At 51.8% G+C, this 17,975-nt stretch overlaps 1 protein-coding gene across 1 annotated transcript in view; it reads right to left on the bottom strand.

Annotated features, from left to right (window-relative positions):
- Window positions 1-1,045: 1,045 nt before the first annotated feature.
- Window positions 1,046-17,975, bottom strand: part of ash1l (ash1 (absent, small, or homeotic)-like (Drosophila)) — a 412,201-nt gene continuing 395,271 nt past the window's right edge. Inside the window, 3 exon segments of the mRNA XM_072490632.1 lie at window positions 1,046-1,213; window positions 10,439-10,493; window positions 12,170-12,322. Of these exon segments, the coding sequence (XP_072346733.1) occupies window positions 1,069-1,213; window positions 10,439-10,493; window positions 12,170-12,322 (353 nt within the window). The 3' untranslated portion in view covers window positions 1,046-1,068.

Here is a 17,975-nt window from a genome sequence, read left to right as displayed (position 1 = left end):
ATTAACCCCCTTCTGTCTCTAGAAAGTTAGTCCATCATTCACGACACCCCCCCTCCCCGTCTGCATCAATGGCTCCGAAGTGGAGATGGTCGTTAGCTTTAAGTTCCTGGGGGTCACCATCACCAACAGTCTGTCCTGGTCCACTCACGTTGATGCAACAGTCAAGAAAGCCCAACAACGTCTCCACTTCCTACGGAAGCGAAAGAAATTCGGCATGTCTGCATCGACTCTCACAAACTCCTACAGATGTGCGATAGAGAGCATCCTATCCGGCTGCGTCACAGCTGGTATGGCAACTGCTCGGTCCAAGATCGGCAGAAGCTGCAAACTGTGGTGAACTCAGCCCAGCGCATCACACAAGCTTCCCATCCTCCCATTGATTCTGTCTACACCTCCCGCTGCCTCAGGAAGGCAGACAGCATTATCAGAGACCCCTCCCTCCCAGGCATTGCCTTCTTCCAGACCCTTCCATCAGGCAGAAGGTACAGAAGTCTGAAGACCCGCACATCCAGACATAGGAACAGCTTGTTCCCCACAGCTACAAGACTCCTCAACGACTCCCCCTCGGACTGATCTGTTCCCTGTAAGAACACTATTCACCATGCCCTATGCTGCTCTTGCTCATGTATTTGCTTTGTTTGGCCCCTTGTTCCGCACTGTAACCAATCACTTTGTCGATGTACTATTTGTCAATGTTCTAAGTTGATTATTCTTTTTGTCTACTATGTACGGACTGGGCACCCCCCCCCCCCCCCGGCAGAGCTCAGTATCATACCAGGCACCACATTTACCCACTGTGCCAGCAGACTGTGTCGCAGGCTACACTTCAGGTGCCCTTCTCAATGAGAAATGTGTGTGGCCTGAATATAATGTTGGAAGAATTCCGGTCGTGGGGGCTCCTGACCGACGGGGCATTAAGCTAAGGGGCGATCCCAGCGATGCGGATGGTGGCTTGAGGGGGTTGGAAAGATGTGAATCACGAAGACCGCAGGATGCGGACCACTCCTCGCATCCCAATAAAGGCTGTCCTTTCTCACAAACGAAGGTAAATAACTGAGAACTCGGAATCTACTTACTCACCTCGGCATTCCTGAAGACTTTCAGCATGTCCGCATCAAAGGCTTCTACAGTCTTATAATGGCCCGTGAGGATCTGCTTCTCGATACTGGCGAGGTCAATCGGGTCTGTAATCTTCTCGTAATAATCTGATTTTCTGTGTAGAAATTGGGAACACAGTCACCGCACACTCCCACGTGAACAAACCAAGAACCTAAACAAAGATCTGCAGTCAAAGCAGCTCTGCCGTTTGACAGGAAGGGAGGGGGTGTCAACGTTGTCGACTGACTGGACTTGTATGACCATAAGACATAGGAGCAGAATTAGGCCACTCGGCCCATCGAGTCTGCTCCGCCATTCAATCACGGCTGATATTTTTCTCATCCCCGTTCTCCTGCCTTCTCCCCATAACCTTATTGATCAAAACCCTATCTACCTCTGTCGTAAAGACACTCAGTGATTTGGCCTCCACAGATTCACCACCCTCTCTGCCTGAAGAAATTCCTCCTCATCTGTTTTAAAGGATCGTCCCTTCAGTCTGAGGCTGTGCCCTCGGGTTCTAGTTCCTCCTCCTGGTGGAAACACCCTCTCCACGTCCACGCTATCCAGGCCTCTCAGTATCCTTTAAGTACCCTGTGGATAATACTCACATGGAGTGCGAGGAAGAGCCTCAGCCCTGGCCCACAAACTGATGGTAAGGAAATGAGCACTGTGCAATGGGGGGTTTAGTGTTACCAGGACTAGAAAGATTCCAATCTGCTCATCCTAAGTCCAAGGGGTTGCAGGGGTTGATGAATTACCAAATGGCTTGCAGGGGTAACAGAGCTGCATTAGCAAAGAGCACTGCTCTGATCTGTCCAAGTCAAAAAAATAAAGAAACACATACCCTAAATGGCGATGTCGTATCTGTGGAAGGCAGCAAAAAAGTGTTCTTACGGACAAGAATTGCTTGACGTCAAGGGGGGTAGCAGGTTTCAAGATGGCGACAGAGGATACACTTTACATAATTCAAGGTCAATGGCTAAAGGTGGAATGGTGACGTGGAAGGGCAGCACGGTGGTTAGCACCGCTGCCTCACAGCGCCAGAGACCGGGTTGGATTCTGGCCTCGGGTGACTGTCTAGTGTGCGGAGTCTGCACGTTCTCCTCGTGTCTGTGTGGGTTTCCTCTGGGTGCTCCGGTTTCCTATCACAGTCCAAAGATGTGCGGGTTAGGTGGATTGGCCGTGCTAAATTGCCCCAAGTGTCCAAAGATATGCACGTTAGGTGGATTGGCCGTGCTAAAATTGCCCCTTATATTTTGCCAGCAGAATCAAAGACCCCTTCCACCCGGCTTACTCACTCTTCCAACTTCTTCCATCGGGCAGGAGATACAGAAGTCTGAGAACACGCACGAACAGACTCAAAAACAGCTTCTTCCCCGCTGTTACCCAGACTCCTAAATGACCCTCTTATGGACTGACCTGATTAACACTACACCCTGTATGCTTCACCCGATGCCGGTGTTATCTAGTTACATTGTGTATCTTGTGTTGCCCTATTATGTATTTTCTTTTATTCCCTTTTCTTCCCATGTACTTAATGATCGGTTTGAGCTGCTCGCTGAAAAATACTTTTCACTGTACCTCGGTACACGTGACAATAAACAAATCCAATCCGATCCAATCCTTAGTGTCCAGGGATGTGCAGGTTAGGTGGGGTTACGGGGTAAGGCAAGGGGGTGGGCCCAGGTAGGGTGGTCTCTCAGAGGGTCGGCGCAGACTAGACGGGCCAAATGGACTCTTTCCGCACGGTAAGGGTTCTGTGGTCTCGCTTTTTAAAGATAAAAACAGGTCTTGTTTTAAGCAAGTGGTGAGGATCTGGAAAGGCACGGCCCAGAGACTGTCATGGTGGGAGATCCAATTGTGACCTCCAAAAGGGAACTGGATCGACATGCGACGAGGGGAGTTGCAGCGTGTTGAGAGCCAGCAGGAGCGCGTCAAGCTGAATGGCCTCCTTCAGTACTGGGTCTCCTCCAAGCATTGCTGCACCCGCTGTCAGGTTTGGGCCCCTTGGCCATTTTCCAACGGGTAAGCACAGCCCGAGGCAGGAGGCCGCGGTGACTTCACCACCCGGCTAACTGCAGCAGCCCTGTGGTCTGGACGGACGCGGGACATGGAGCTGTCCGATCCGACTCACCTGCTCTCTGCCACGTGGGGGAAGTTTGCACATTCTTCACAGCCAGCCTCTGCTGTAATACACCCTCGCCGCACCTAGTGTAATGATGATGCCGTGACTAATTATCCAGAGAAGATGAGCTTAAAATCCTGAACAGCGGCTCGGGAGGTTTAAATCTGAACACGAGGGGGGGGGGTGCTTTTCTCTCAAAAAGGGGGTGGCCTGATAAGACGTCTTCAAAATTACGAAGGGGTGGACACAAAGCTGATGTCTATATTTGCGGGGCAGACCAGAATTAGGGTCCATCGATATGCGACAGCCCTGAATAAATCCAATTGGGGAATTCAGAAGAATCCCCTTCACCCGGAGAGCGAGGAGAGTGCGGCCCCACGGGGAGCGGTCCAGGTGACTAGCAGAGGTTTAGAGGGAAGGAGGAGGAGAGGGAAGGAGGAGGAGAGGGGAGGAGGAGGCGAGGGGAGGAGGAGGCGAGGGAAGGAGGAGGCGAGGGAAGGAGGAGGCGAGGGAAGGAGGAGGCGAGGGAAGGAGGAGGCGAGGGAAGGAGGAGGCGAGGGAAGGAGGAGGCGAGGGAAGGAGGAGGCGAGGGAAGGAGGAGGCGAGGGAAGGAGGAGGCGAGGGAAGGAGGAGGCGAGGGAAGGAGGAGGAGAGGGAAGGAGGAGGAGAGGGAAGGAGGAGGAGAGGGAAGGAGGAGGAGAGGGAAGGAGGAGGAGAGGGAAGGGAATAGGAGGACAAGCCAATAGGAGGGGAGGGGGTGGAAAGGGGTGGCAGGAGGCTTCTGTGCAGCCCAGTTACCAGCATGAGCCAGCTGGGCTGAATGACCCACGTGCGTGCGTGCTGTAAACAGTAATTTGTGATTAGATTAACGGAGGATTTGACATGGTAAACGCTCGGATGGTAAGAAGCAGATGCCCCCTTTCAGGCCGTAACTTTCCGTTCTGCAATAAGGGGAATGATTCTAATCGAAATCAACGGCAACGCGAGTATTTGGTTTGACAGCAAAATTATCTCCCCAAAAAAGTTACATTCAACAGATTGCCTCAACTTCTGACTGAGGTCTTACTGCAGCCAGCACCTACTTACAGGGAAAGCAATTAACAGGTCCCACGGTATCCATGGCTGATTAGCTGGCAGGAAGTGCCAAGCTGCACAGATGTGAGCACTTAGGCAGCAATAGCACGACAGGATCAAACATCTGGGGGAGGATTGTTCCCCTTTCCCCAGGAGTCTGTGGGAAATCCAGGTGAAAGTGAGAGGGGCCCCAGAGCTCCAGCAAAGTGAAACCAGGCAAGAGGATGAGGTAAGCGTGGGAGAGAGGTCGAACGTGGAATTTATTTGGGACCTTTTCACATCCTCGGGACTTTCCCCAAGTGTTTCATTTCCAGTGAATTACTTTCTCAAGTGTAGCCAACTTTGGGCCGGCAGTTTAGCTGGGGGGGGGGGGAGAGACAGAGAGAGAGTGAGAGAGAGAGCGAAAGAGAGTGCACGAGAGAGAGAGAGCGAGAGCGCGCGCGAGAGAGAGCAAGCGAGAGTGAGAGCGAGAGAGAGAGAGAGAGAGAGAGAGAGCAAAAGAGAGTGCACGAGAGAGAGAGCGAGAGAGAGATCGCGCGCGAGAGAGAGCAAGCGAGAGAGTGAGAGAGCGAGCGCACGCGAGAGTGAGAGCGAGAGAGAGAGAGAGAGAGAGAGCAAAAGAGAGTGCACGAGAGAGAGAGCGAGAGAAAGATCGCGCGCGCGAGAGAGAGCAAGCGAGAGTGAGAGAGAGCGAGCGAAAGAGCGCACGCGAGAGAGAGCAAGCGAGACTGAGAGCGAGAGTGAGAGAGAGCGAGCGAGAGCAAAAGTGAGCATGCGAGAGAGAGGGCAAGAGTGAGAACGAGCACGAGCGAGAGAGAGCGTGCGAGAGCGAGAGGAGAAAGGTACTTGTGGGGACTGAATTGTGGGGATTGAAAGGGAAATGTACAGGAAAACGAGAATCCACCATACTTCCTGAAGAAGCACAAGGCCATGGAATGATCGTCCTATTTCTCTCTGCACAGATGCTGCCAGACCAGCTGCGTTTTCCCAGGATTTTGTGTTAATTATTGTTTGTGCGTGGGCTCTGGAAGGAGGGAGACTGGATTTTATGTTTTTGATCATTTTCTTTTCCTTCGGGGCCTGGGGCTCTTCACTCTGCTCCTCACGTTATATTTGCCGTTTTACATTTTTTTCTTCTTCATTCAAACGTTTTCCATTTTAAATTTGTTATTTGTCCACATTGCAATTTCTCCCCCTCCTTTCCTCGAGGGTGGGGGTTGATGGGCGCTGGACAACTCAGCATCTCTCAGTGTGATCCTGGACACAGTGGGAAGGGCTGGGAAGTAGGAGGGGGGCAATCGCAAGTCAACACACAACACACATATTCTGATGCCCGAGTGTCCACTAAGATTGGCAGCATGGTTGGTGCAGACTGGAACGTTTTAGAGACATTGACCAAGAGGGCTGAACTGTGGCAGGTGGACTTCACATCCATGCATTCTGGGCAAAGGAGGATAGAACCAAGTATTTTTTTAATCTGACGAAAAGTTAATAAAAGCCGAGGTCCAAAGAGGTTACGAGATTTAGAGGTCCGTGCACACAGAGAAAATGTAGTAGTTCGATTTTAAAAAAAAAATCAAAGAAAGGATTACAGAACGTCGGCGAGGTGGGGGGGGGGGCACAGCGGTGCAGTGGTTAGCACTGCTGCCTCACGGCGACGGTGCCATTCTCCCCATGTCTGCGTGGGTCTCGCCCCCACAACCCTAAGATGTGCAGGGTAGGTGGATTGGCCACGGGACGGCACAATGGCTAGCCCTGCTGCCTCACAGCTCCAAGGTCCCCAGTTCGATTCCCAGCTTGGGTCACTGTCTGTGCGGAGTCAGCACGTTCTCCCCCGTGTCTGCGTGGGTTTCCTCCGGGTGCTCCGGTTTCCTCCCACAGAGATTCTATGATTCTGTAACTGGATAGCGGTAACATTAAGGGAAGGGCGTTTACTACGGTTATTCAAAGCTCTGGGTAGGCCATTTATACCGCTGGGTAGCACCCCCTCGAGTAACAAGGCCCTGAAGAGAGTACAGCACAGATTCAACAGCAGTTATCAGAGTTCAAGGGGTCATTCAGGAGAGGATTTGACATAAATTAGGCCCGTGCTCCCTCCAATACAGATGGTTCATGGGTGATCAGATTGAGGTCCTTCCGAGTTCGAATGACAACGATCAGGTGTAGGGTGCTGGGGAAGAGAGATAGAGACAGACAGACAGCGAGAGGGAGAGACAGAGAGAGGGAGGGCGAGAGACAGAGGGGGGGCGAGACAGAGGGGGGGGCGAGACAGAGGGGGGGGCGAGACAGAGGGGGGGGCGAGACAGAGGGGGGGGCGAGACAGAGGGGGGGGCGAGACAGAGGGGGGGGCGAGACAGAGGGGGGGGCGAGACAGAGGGGGGGGCGAGACAGAGGGGGGGGCGAGACAGAGGGGGGGGGGGGCGAGACAGAGGGGGGGGGGGGCGAGACAGAGGGGGGGGGGGGCGAGACAGAGGGGGGGGCGAGACAGAGGGGGGGGCGAGACAGAGGGGGGGGCGAGACAGAGGGGGGGGCGAGACAGAGGGGGGGGCGAGACAGAGGGGGGGGCGAGACAGAGGGGGGGGCGAGACAGAGGGGGGGGCGAGACAGAGGGGGGGGGCGAGACAGAGGGGGGGGCGAGACAGAGGGGGGGGCGAGACAGAGGGGGGGGGCGAGACAGAGGGGGGGGGCGAGACAGAGGGGGGGGCGAGACAGAGGGGGGGGCGAGACAGAGGGGGGGGGGCGAGACAGAGGGGGGGGCGAGACAGAGGGTGGGGCGAGACAGAGGGTGGGGCGAGACAGAGGGTGGGGCGAGACAGAGGGGGGGGCGAGACAGAGGGAGGGAGAGACAGTGGAAGGGAGAGACAGAGGGAGGGGAGACAGAGGGAGGGAGAGACAGAGGGAGGGAGAGACAGAGGGAGGGAGAGACAGAGAGGCAGAGACAGAGAGGCAGAGACAGAGAGGGTCTAGGGCAAGGGGACTTCACCTCAAAATCAGAGCCATACCGTTCATAGAACATAGAACATAGAACAATACAGCGCAGTACAGGCCCTTCGGCCCACGATGTTGCACCGAAACAAAACCCATCTAACCTACACTATGCCATTATCATCCATATGTTTATCCAATAAACTTTTAAATGCCCTCAATGTTGGCGAGTTCACTACTGTAGCAGGTAGGGCATTCCACGGCCTCACTACTCTTTGCGTAAAGAACCTACCTCTGACCTCTGTCCTATATCTATTACCCCTCAGTTTAAAGTTATGTCCCCTCGTGCCAGCCATTTCCATCCGCGGGAGAAGGCTCTCACTGTCCACCCTTATACCCCCATATCATTTTGTATGCCTCTATTAAGTCTCCTCTTAACCTTCTTCTCTCCAACGAAAACAACCTCAAGTCCATCAGCCTTTCCTCATAAGATTTTCCCTCCATACCAGGCAACATCCTGGTAAATCTCCTCTGCACCCGCTCCAAAGCCTCCACGTCCTTCCTATAATGCGGTGACCAGAACTGTACGCAATACTCCAAATGCGGCCGAACCAGAGTTCTGTACAGCTGCAACATGACCTCCTGACTCCGGAACTCAATCCCTCTACCAATAAAGGCCAACACTCCATAGGCCTTCTTCACAACCCTATCAACCTGGGTGGCAACTTTCAGGGATCTATGTACATGGACACCTAGATCCCTCTGCTCATCCACACTTTCAAGAGCTCTACCATTAGCCAAATATTCCGCATTCCTGTTATTCCTTCCAAAGTGAATCACCTCACACTTCTCTACATTAAACTCCATTTGCCACCTCTCAGCCCAGCTCTGCAGCTTATCTATATCCCTCTGTAACCTGCTACATCCTTCCACACTATCAACAACACCACCGACTTTAGTATCGTCTGCAAATTTATTCACCCACCCTTCTGCGCCTTCCTCTAGGTCATTGATAAAAATGACAAACAGCAACGGTCCCAGAACAGATCCTTGTGGTACTCCACTTGTGACTGTACTCCATTCTGAACATTTCCCATCAACCACCACCCTCTGTCTTCTTTCAGCTAGCCAATTTCTGATCCACATCTCTAAATCACCCTCAATCCCCAGCCTCCGTATTTTCTGCAATAGCCTACCGTGGGGAACCTTATCAAACGCTTTGCTGAAATCCATATACACCACATCAACTGCTCCACCCTCATCTACCTGTTCAGTCACCTTCTCAAAGAACTCGATAAGGTTTGTGAGGCATGACCTACCCTTCACAAAGCCATGCTGACTATCCCTGATCATATTATTCCTATCTAGATGATTATAAATCTTGTCTCTTATAATCCCCTCCAAGACTTTACCCACCACAGACGTGAGGCTCACCGGTCTATAGTTGCCGGGGTTGTCTCTGCTCCCCTTTTTGAACAAAGGGACCACATTTGCTGTCCTCCAGTCCTCTGGCACTATTCCTGTAGCCAATGATGACATAAAAATCAAAGCCAAAGGTCCAGCAATCTCTTCCCTGGCCTCCCAGAGAATCCTAGGATAAATCCCATCAGGTCCCGGGGACTTATCTATTTTCAGCCTGTCCAGAATTGCCAACACCTCTTCCCTACGTACCTCAATGCCATCTATTCTATTAGCCTGCGGCTCAGCATTCTCCTCCACAACATTATCTTTTCCCTGAGTGAATACTGACGAAAAATATTCATTTAGTATCTCGCCTATCTCTTCAGACTCCACACACAATTTCCCATCCCTGTCCTTGACTGGTCCTACTCTTTCCCTAGTCATTCGCTTATTTCTGACATACCTATAGAAAGCTTTTGGGTTTTCCTTGATCCTTCCTGCCAAATACTTCTCATGTCCCCTCCTTGCTCGTCTTAGCTCTCTCTTTAGATCCTTCCTCGCTACCTTGTAACTATCCATCGCCTCAACTGAAACTTCACACCTCATCTTCACATAGGCCTCCTTCTTCCTCTTAACAAGAGATTCCACTTCCTTGGTAAACCACGGTTCCCTCGCTCGACGCCTTCCTCCCTGCCTGACCGGTACATACTTATCAAGTACACGCAGTAGCTGATCCTTGAACAAGCCCCACTTATCCAGTGTGCCCAACACTTGCAGCCTACTTCTCCACCTTATCCCCCCCAAGTCACGTCTAATGGCATCATAATTGCCCTTCCCCCAGCTATAACTCTTGCCCTGCGGTGTATACTTATCCCTTTCCATCATTAACGTAAACGTCACCGAATTGTGGTCACTGTCCCCAAAGTGCTCTCCTACCTCCAAATCCAACACCTGGCCTGGTTCATTACCCAAAACCAAATCCAACGTGGCCTCGCCTCTTGTTGGCCTGTCAACATATTGTTTCAGGAAACCCTCCTGCACACACTGTACAAAAAACGACCCATCTATTGTACTCAAACTATATCTTTTCCAGTCAATATTTGGAAAGTTAAAGTCTCCCATAATAACTACCCTGTTACTTTCGCTCTTATCCAGAATCATCTTCGCCATCCTTTCCTCTACATCCCTAGAACTATTAGGAGGCCTATAAAAAACTCCCAACAGGGTAACCTCTCCTTTCCTGTTTCTAACTTCAGCCCATACTACCTCGGAAGAAGAGTCCCCATCTAGCATCCTCTCCGCCACCGTAATACTGCTCTTGACTAGCAGCGCCACACCTCCCCCTCTTTTGCCTCCTTCTCTGAGCTTACTAAAACACCTAAACCCCGGAACCTGCAACATCCATTCCTGTCCCTGCTCTATCCATGTCTCCGAAATGGCCAACTCAGGAAATGGCCAACTCAGGAAGGGAGTCAGGAGACCTTTCTACAGAGAGAGGGTGGGAGAAGTGTGGACCTGTGACCCACAAAGAGAAGAGGCTAGCTCAATTGATCATTTTAATAATAATCTTTAATAATAATCTTGATTGTCAGAAGTAGGCTAACCTTCACACTGCAATGAAGTTATTGCAGATTATAGCCGAGGCAGTGGAGCCCAGCTGGGACACAGCCAGGATCTGAATGAATGGCGTAGCTGGCTGGAGGGGTGGGATGGCCTCGGCCTGCTCTTATGATTTAGAAAGAGCTGCTGCACCGGTGGCGTTTATCACCCACCTGGTAAACCACACTCGGGTGTCGTAAGAAAGGTTAAACTTACTTTTTGCGTGACGGCAGGTTCAGCAGAGGTGTGGCCAGTGCTTGTTCCGATGAATCTAAAGAAATTTCAAAAGAAACAAACGTGACGCGTGAGGAGCTGAATCCAGACTGTAGCAGGTCGACAGATATCCGATAATGTCTAATTTAGTGAATTATTAAACACGGGTATGAATACAAATATGTGCTGGCAAATAGCCTTTCCTGCTGATCCACTGTGCGCCTCAAAACCGGTCTTTCTGACCATGCATTTGGTCACTTGCCCTGATGTCGCCTTGCATGATTGGGCCTCAGTTTCTGTCCGATTATGTTCCTCGGGATTTTTTCACAGAATCACGGTGTTGCTACGACGCAGGAGACGCCCCCGTTTGGTCCACACTGATGGCGCCAGCTCTCCAAACGCGCATCTTGACTTAGTGCCATTTCCCCCAAGACACCCTGCACATTGTTTCAGTTCAAATCATCATCTCGGGCGCCTCGATTGAACCTCCATCCACCACAATCGCCCGACAGCGCATTCCAGACCCCAATCGCTCGCCCAGTGCAAAAGATTTTTCTCTCATCGCATTTGCTGATCACTTTAAATCTGCGCCCCTTATAATGGGCTGTTTAGCACACGGCTAAATCGCTGGCTTTGAAAGCAGACCAAGGCAGGCAAGCAGCACGGTTCAATTCCCGTAACAGCCTCCCCGAACAGGCGCCGGAATGTGGCGACTAGGGGCTTTTCACAGTAATTTCATTTGAAGCCTACTTGTGACAATAAGCGATTTTCATTCATTTCATTCATTGGCGACACTCTTATGAGCGGAAGCGGCTTCTCCCCATCCACTCTGACCTCTCGGCCGCCTTCTCCTCCAGAACAATCCCGACCTCCCCAATCTACCCTCAATCGCTGAGACCGTTGGCGCGAACCTCTCCCACCCTCTCTCCGCCACGCTCACATCCTTCCCATAGTGTGGCACCCAGAACTGCGCACAATATTCCAGCCGAGGTCTAGCTAGTGTCTTGTATAGGTTCAGCACCACCTCCTCGCTCTTGTACGCTGTTTGCTACGAATAAAGGCCAGTTTTGACAGGTGCTGTATCAATGCTCATTACTATTGGTCTTCACATCAATGGGAAAACAAGGATTAAAAATGAAAAGGATGGATGAATAACAGATTTCATTGATATATAAAAAAAGGACAAGCCATCGAATTGTTATAAACTCACAGTGGCTTGTTGCAAATGTAATCGCACGGACAACAACATTTACTGGCACCAAAAGGATTAAATGAAGAGGATTTGAGGGGTTTGACGGAGGGAAATTATTTCTCTCGGTTGGGGAGGGGGGTCCGTCCAGGACAAAGCATCATCACCGTAAAATTAGGGCCAGGCCTTTTAAGGCTCGGGATTTATTCCGACGAGCTCTCGACCTGACACCAGGCGATGGATCAAGTGTTGGACGAAATGATTATAACAGAGATGGGTGCTTGATGGCCGTCGCAGACACGATGGGCCTCGTTCTGTGCACGCAATGGGGAGTGGACGCTCACCCCCAAAACGTTATGAAGCTGGGGGGTCGTTTGGGGGGGGGGGGGAAGAAACGACACAGAGGACGGGGATTAAGGGCGAGAGAACCAAGGTGGGTAAATGGGATTCGGGATACACGGTCAGTCGCGATTAAATTGGAAGACCCCTCTTCGGTTCCCACCCTCACCAGCGGCCGCTGGAACCCCACTTTCGGGTGCGTGTACCTTTGTACGATATGATTGTGTCGGAGATGTCTTTGAAGATCTGTGCCAAGCGTGCTGTGCGCGCCACCTCGATGTTCTCCTCCGCCGCGGCAAGCCTCCGGGTCCGGACCGAACGGGACGTTTGGAGCGCTGAAAACTGGGTCATGAAAACATCTGCAACCAAGGGAAGGGGAAAAAAAAAAATAAGTGACGGTGTTACCTGCCGCTGCCTTCCTTCGCCACGTGAAACTGCACAATTCTGCGGATCGGTCAGAAAAGCAGCCCGTGAGTAGTGTGCCAAACCCTGCAGCACAGTGTGGAGAAATCAGAACCAGGTTTCACTCGCTTAACTCACCCAGCACTTGGGATGACTGCTCCTGCTTTGATTTTATTTCGGGAGCAGGCCCTGTTGGAGAAGATGGATGTGCCAAATAGGTGGGTTTGATTCATAATTAGATGCTTCAAAAAAATGGGAGGAATGAGTCAGCAGTGGTGAAAGTACAACAAGCAATTTAACTGGGAGGACGAGACGGCAGGAACGGCATTTACAAGCCTCGAGCGGAACCAGCTCCCCGCAGCCCTGCCCACACCCCCGCAGGAACCCTCTGAACAGCTCCCATCCCAGCAAAACGATGAAACGTGCAGGTGCTGCCATGAGGTGCTGCCATGTCTCCACAATCTCCCTTGGATTATCCTCCTCCATGACCAAGAAAAAGCTTCTTGCATTGTGACCTGATAAGGAATGCCAATGTAAATATTACTTGGGAAGAGAGAGCTGAAGAACTGTTCATGGCACATTCACGGACACGAGAAGAAGAGGGAAAGATTTCTGGCTAGGTGTGCGGTGGTATTACAGCTGCTGGGACAGGCCTGAAACGGAATCAATATGCACTCTGAAGATGGACAGTAAGCCTCCCTCCCGTCTCTGCCTGCTTCCTCGATCAGAGCATTTCCAGGGTCATTAATATTGATGCCCATTTACCGCAGAACTCCAATTGCAAGGTACATGGTGCCCCTGTGAAGCTTCACAAGGTGCTCTGCTTTAATCCAGATCACACAGCCTGCTTGAAGTCCACCTTCTCTGGGTGTCCTAGGTAGTGCATGAGTCGCAAAAAGTTGGTTTACAGGTGATTAAGAAGGCAAATGGAGTTTTGTCCTTCATTGCTAGAGGGATGGAGTTTAAGACTAGGGAGGTTCTGCTGCAACTGTATAAGGTGTTAGTGAGGCCACACCTGGAGTAGTGTGTTCAGTTTTGGTCTCCTTACCTGAGAAAGGACGCACTGGCACTGGAGGGTGTGCAGAGGAGATTCACTAGGTTCATCCCAGAGCTGAAGGGGTTGGATTACGAGGAGAGGTTGAGTAGACTGGGACTGTACTCGTTGGAATTTAGAAGGATGAGGGGGGATCTTATAGAAACATATAAAATTATGAATGGAATAGATAGGATAGATGCGGGCAGGTTGTTTCCACTGGCGGGTGAAAGCAGAACTAGGGGGCATAGCCTCAAAATAAGGGGAAGTAGATTTAGGACTGAGTTTAGGAGGAAATTCTTCACCCAAAGGGTTGTGAATCTCTGGAATTCCTTGCCCAGTGAAGCAGTAGAGGCTCCTTCATTAAATGTTTTTAAGATAAAGATAGATAGTTTTTTGAAGAATAAAGGGATTAAGGGTTATGGTGTTCGGGCGGGAAAGTGGAGCTGAGTCCACAAAAGATCAGCCACGATCTCATTGAATGGCGGAGCAGGCTCGAGGGGCCGAATGGCCGACTCCTGCTCCTAGTTCATATGTTCTTCTCCATTAGTGAGATTTGAAAGCATGGTTGGTACTCATTCCCTGCTCTGAACTGCACACCAGGCCACTTCGGCAGGCAGTTAAAGAGTCACCTGCATTGGTATGGGACGGAGTAAGGACCCATTTGGGTTTATAATGACATTCCAACAGCTTTGAGACTACTTTTACCGATACCAGGATATAAATAAAAATCTCGATGTGATTTTGTTTTTTAACAAAGAGAGCGCGATTGAAATTCCTGAACTCCTGTGAAGGGATAGGAGTTGCCGTTCTCTGGACTGCTGATCCAGCAATATAACCGCTATAGTACTGCACATGGGTCGGAAAGTCATTGGCGATATTCTTTCACTCAAAGCGCACAATTTGAATGCCCTTGACATGGCAGGAGGCCCTGGTCACTGTCCGTGTGGAGTTTGCACATCCCCCCCGCCATGTCTGTGTGGGTCTCTCCCCCCACAACGCAAAAAGATGTGCAGGGTAGGCGGACTGGCCACGCTAAATTGCCCCTTAATCGGGGAAAAAAGAATTGGGTAGTCGAAATTTATTTTTAGAAAGACATAGGAGGAAAATCGCTGGATCTGGAAAGATATCTTCAAGCCAGGATAGTAGCTTCGGAGCAGTGCCAGGGGTGCATGGAAGGGAAACAATCGCACGGGCAAAATGTGTCAGGTTTGCCCAGCAGATGGCATCGTTACGGTCTGCGCCAGGGTAGAACGTGCAGAAATAACCCAGAACTCGCCACAAAGCTGCCAGCTTGTCTGACATTGATTTCACTTCTTAAAAACAAAGTTACTCTGAAATTCAGCTCCAGAAAGCTGCATTCCGAGGCTGCGCTTATTATTCAGTAACCAGCTACACCAGGTCTCCGAGGGAATTTGCCACTGTAGCATGCTCCACAGGCACGGAAAGAGGATCGAACAATTGTGTCTCAATTATTCATACAGCAGTGACACGCACTCACTCACTCTCTCACACGCACTCACTCGCTCTCTCACACGCACTCACTCGCTCTCTCACACGCACTCACTCACTCTCTCACACGCACTCACTCACTCTCTCACACGCACTCACTCACTCTCTCACACGCACTCACTCACTCTCTCACACGCACTCACTCACTCTCTCACACGCACGCACTCACTCTCTCACACGCACTCACTCACTCTCTCACACGCACTCACTCGCTCTCTCACACGCACTCACTCGCTCTCTCACACGCACTCACTCACTCTCTCACACGCACTCACTCGCTCTCTCACACGCACTCACTCGCTCTCTCACACGCACTCACTCACTCTCTCACACGCACTCACTCACTCTCTCACACGCACTCACTCACTCTCTCACACGCACTCACTCACTCTCTCACACGCACTCACTCACTCTCTCACACGCACTCACTCGCTCTCTCACACGCACTCACTCACTCTCTCACACGCACTCACTCACTCTCTCACACGCACTCACTCACTCTCTCACACGCACTCACTCACTCTCTCACACGCACGCACTCACTCTCTCACACGCACTCACTCTCTCACACGCACTCACTCACTCTCTCACACGCACTCACTCACTCTCTCACACGCACTCACTCACTCTCTCACACGCACTCACTCACTCTCTCACACGCACTCACTCACTCTCTCACACGCACTCACTCACTCTCTCACACGCACGCACTCACTCTCTCACACGCACGCACTCACTCTCTCACACGCACTCAATCACTCTCTCACACGCACTCACTCACTCTCTCACACGCACTCACTCACTCTCTCACACGCACTCACTCACTCTCTCACACGCACTCACTCACTCTCTCACACGCACTCACTCACTCTCTCACACGCACTCACTCACTCTCTCACACGCACTCACTCACTCTCTCACACGCACTCACTCACTCTCTCACACGCACTCACTCACTCTCTCACACGCACTCACTCACTCTCTCACACGCACTCACTCACTCTCTCACACGCACTCACTCACTCTCTCACACGCACTCACTCACTCTCTCACACGCACTCACTCACTCTCTCACACGCACTCACTCACTCTCTCACACGCACTCACTCACTCTCTCACACGCACTCACTCACTCTCTCACACGCACTCACTCACTCTCTCACGCACGCACTCACTCTCTCACGCACGCACTCACTCTCTCACACGCACTCACTCACTCTCTCACACGCACTCACTCACTCTCTCACACGCACTCACTCACTCTCTCACACGCACGCACTCACTCTCTCACGCACGCACTCACTCTCTCACGCACGCACTCACTCTCTCACGCACGCACTCACTCTCTCACACGCACTCACTCACTCTCTCACACGCACTCATTCGCTCTCTCACACGCACTCACTCACACGCACTCACTCACTCTCTCACACGCACTCACTCACTCTCTCACACGCACTCACTCACTCTCTCACACGCACTCACTCACTCTCTCACACGCACTCACTCACTCTCTCACACGCACTCACTCACTCTCTCACACGCACTCACTCACTCTCTCACACGCACTCACTCACTCTCTCACACGCACTCACTCACTCTCACACGCACTCACTCACTCTCTCACACGCACGCACTCACTCTCTCACGCACGCACTCACTCTCTCACACGCACTCACTCACTCTCTCACACGCACTCACTCACTCTCTCACACGCACTCACTCACTCTCTCACACGCACGCACTCACTCTCTCACGCACGCACTCACTCTCTCTCACGCACGCACTCACTCTCTCACGCACGCACTCACTCTCTCACGCACGCACTCACTCTCTCACGCACGCACTCACTCTCTCACACGCACTCACTCACTCTCTCACACGCACTCATTCGCTCTCTCACACGCACTCACTCACACGCACTCACTCACTCTCTCACACGCACTCACTCACTCTCTCACACGCACTCACTCACTCTCTCACACGCACTCACTCACTCTCTCACGCACGCACTCACTCTCTCACGCACGCACTCACTCTCTCACGCACGCACTCACTCTCTCACGCACGCACTCACTCTCTCACGCACTCACATCTCACGCACGCACTCACATCTCACGCACGCACTCACATCTCACGCACGCACTCACTCACTCTCTCACACAGACATCTACACTCACACACACACATTTACACACCCACACACTGGTCAAGGGACAATGCCAGCCTTGAATGAAGGGATGTTTATCGCGCTTATTATTGATGCTTTACCTAATCGGAGTGGTACTTGGGAGCCAAGAGTAGAGAAATGGTCTATCCTCCAGCAGTAATTGCAGCAGGAAATTCCACCTCCTGATGTGAAGGTTGAGGGGCTGCCTTGATGGCCCTCCTGAATCGTGGAGCCATTCCCACTAGCAGCCAGATTTAGACCCCCCCCACACTAAATTCACTGGAGGGCTGGCACGCCCCAGCGAAAGGAGGCACGCACCACACGAGTTAACTGCTGGATTTCAGCATAGGCCCCAGAGGCGAAAGATCAGTGCCATGCCCATCGCAACACCCACAAAGATCAGTGCCATGCCCATCGCAACACCCACAAAGATCAGTGCCATGCCCATCGCAACACCCACAAAGATCAGTGCCATGCCCATCGCAACACCCACAAAGATCAGTGCCATGCCCATCGCAACACCCACAAAGATCAGTGCCATGCCCATCGCAACACCCACAAAGATCAGTGCCATGCCCATCGCAACACCCACAGAGATCAGTGCCATGCCCATCGCAACACCCACAAAGATCAGTGCCATGCCCATCGCAACACCCACAAAGATCAGCGCCATGCCCATCGCAACACCCACAGAGATCAGTGCCATGCCCATCGCAACACCCACAAAGATCAGCGCCATGCCCATCGCAACACCCACAGAGATCAGTGCCATGCCCATCGCAACACCCACAAAGATCAGTGCCATGCCCATCGCAACACCCACAAAGATCAGTGCCATGCCCATCGCAACACCCACAAAGATCAGTGCCATGCCCATCGCAACACCCACAAAGAT

Source organism: Scyliorhinus torazame, chromosome 26, assembly GCF_047496885.1.
Source record: "Scyliorhinus torazame isolate Kashiwa2021f chromosome 26, sScyTor2.1, whole genome shotgun sequence".
NCBI lineage: Eukaryota > Metazoa > Chordata > Chondrichthyes > Carcharhiniformes > Scyliorhinidae > Scyliorhinus > Scyliorhinus torazame.
The sequence above is the reverse complement of the archived record's forward strand: the minus strand, read 5'-3'. Positions and strand labels throughout refer to the sequence as shown.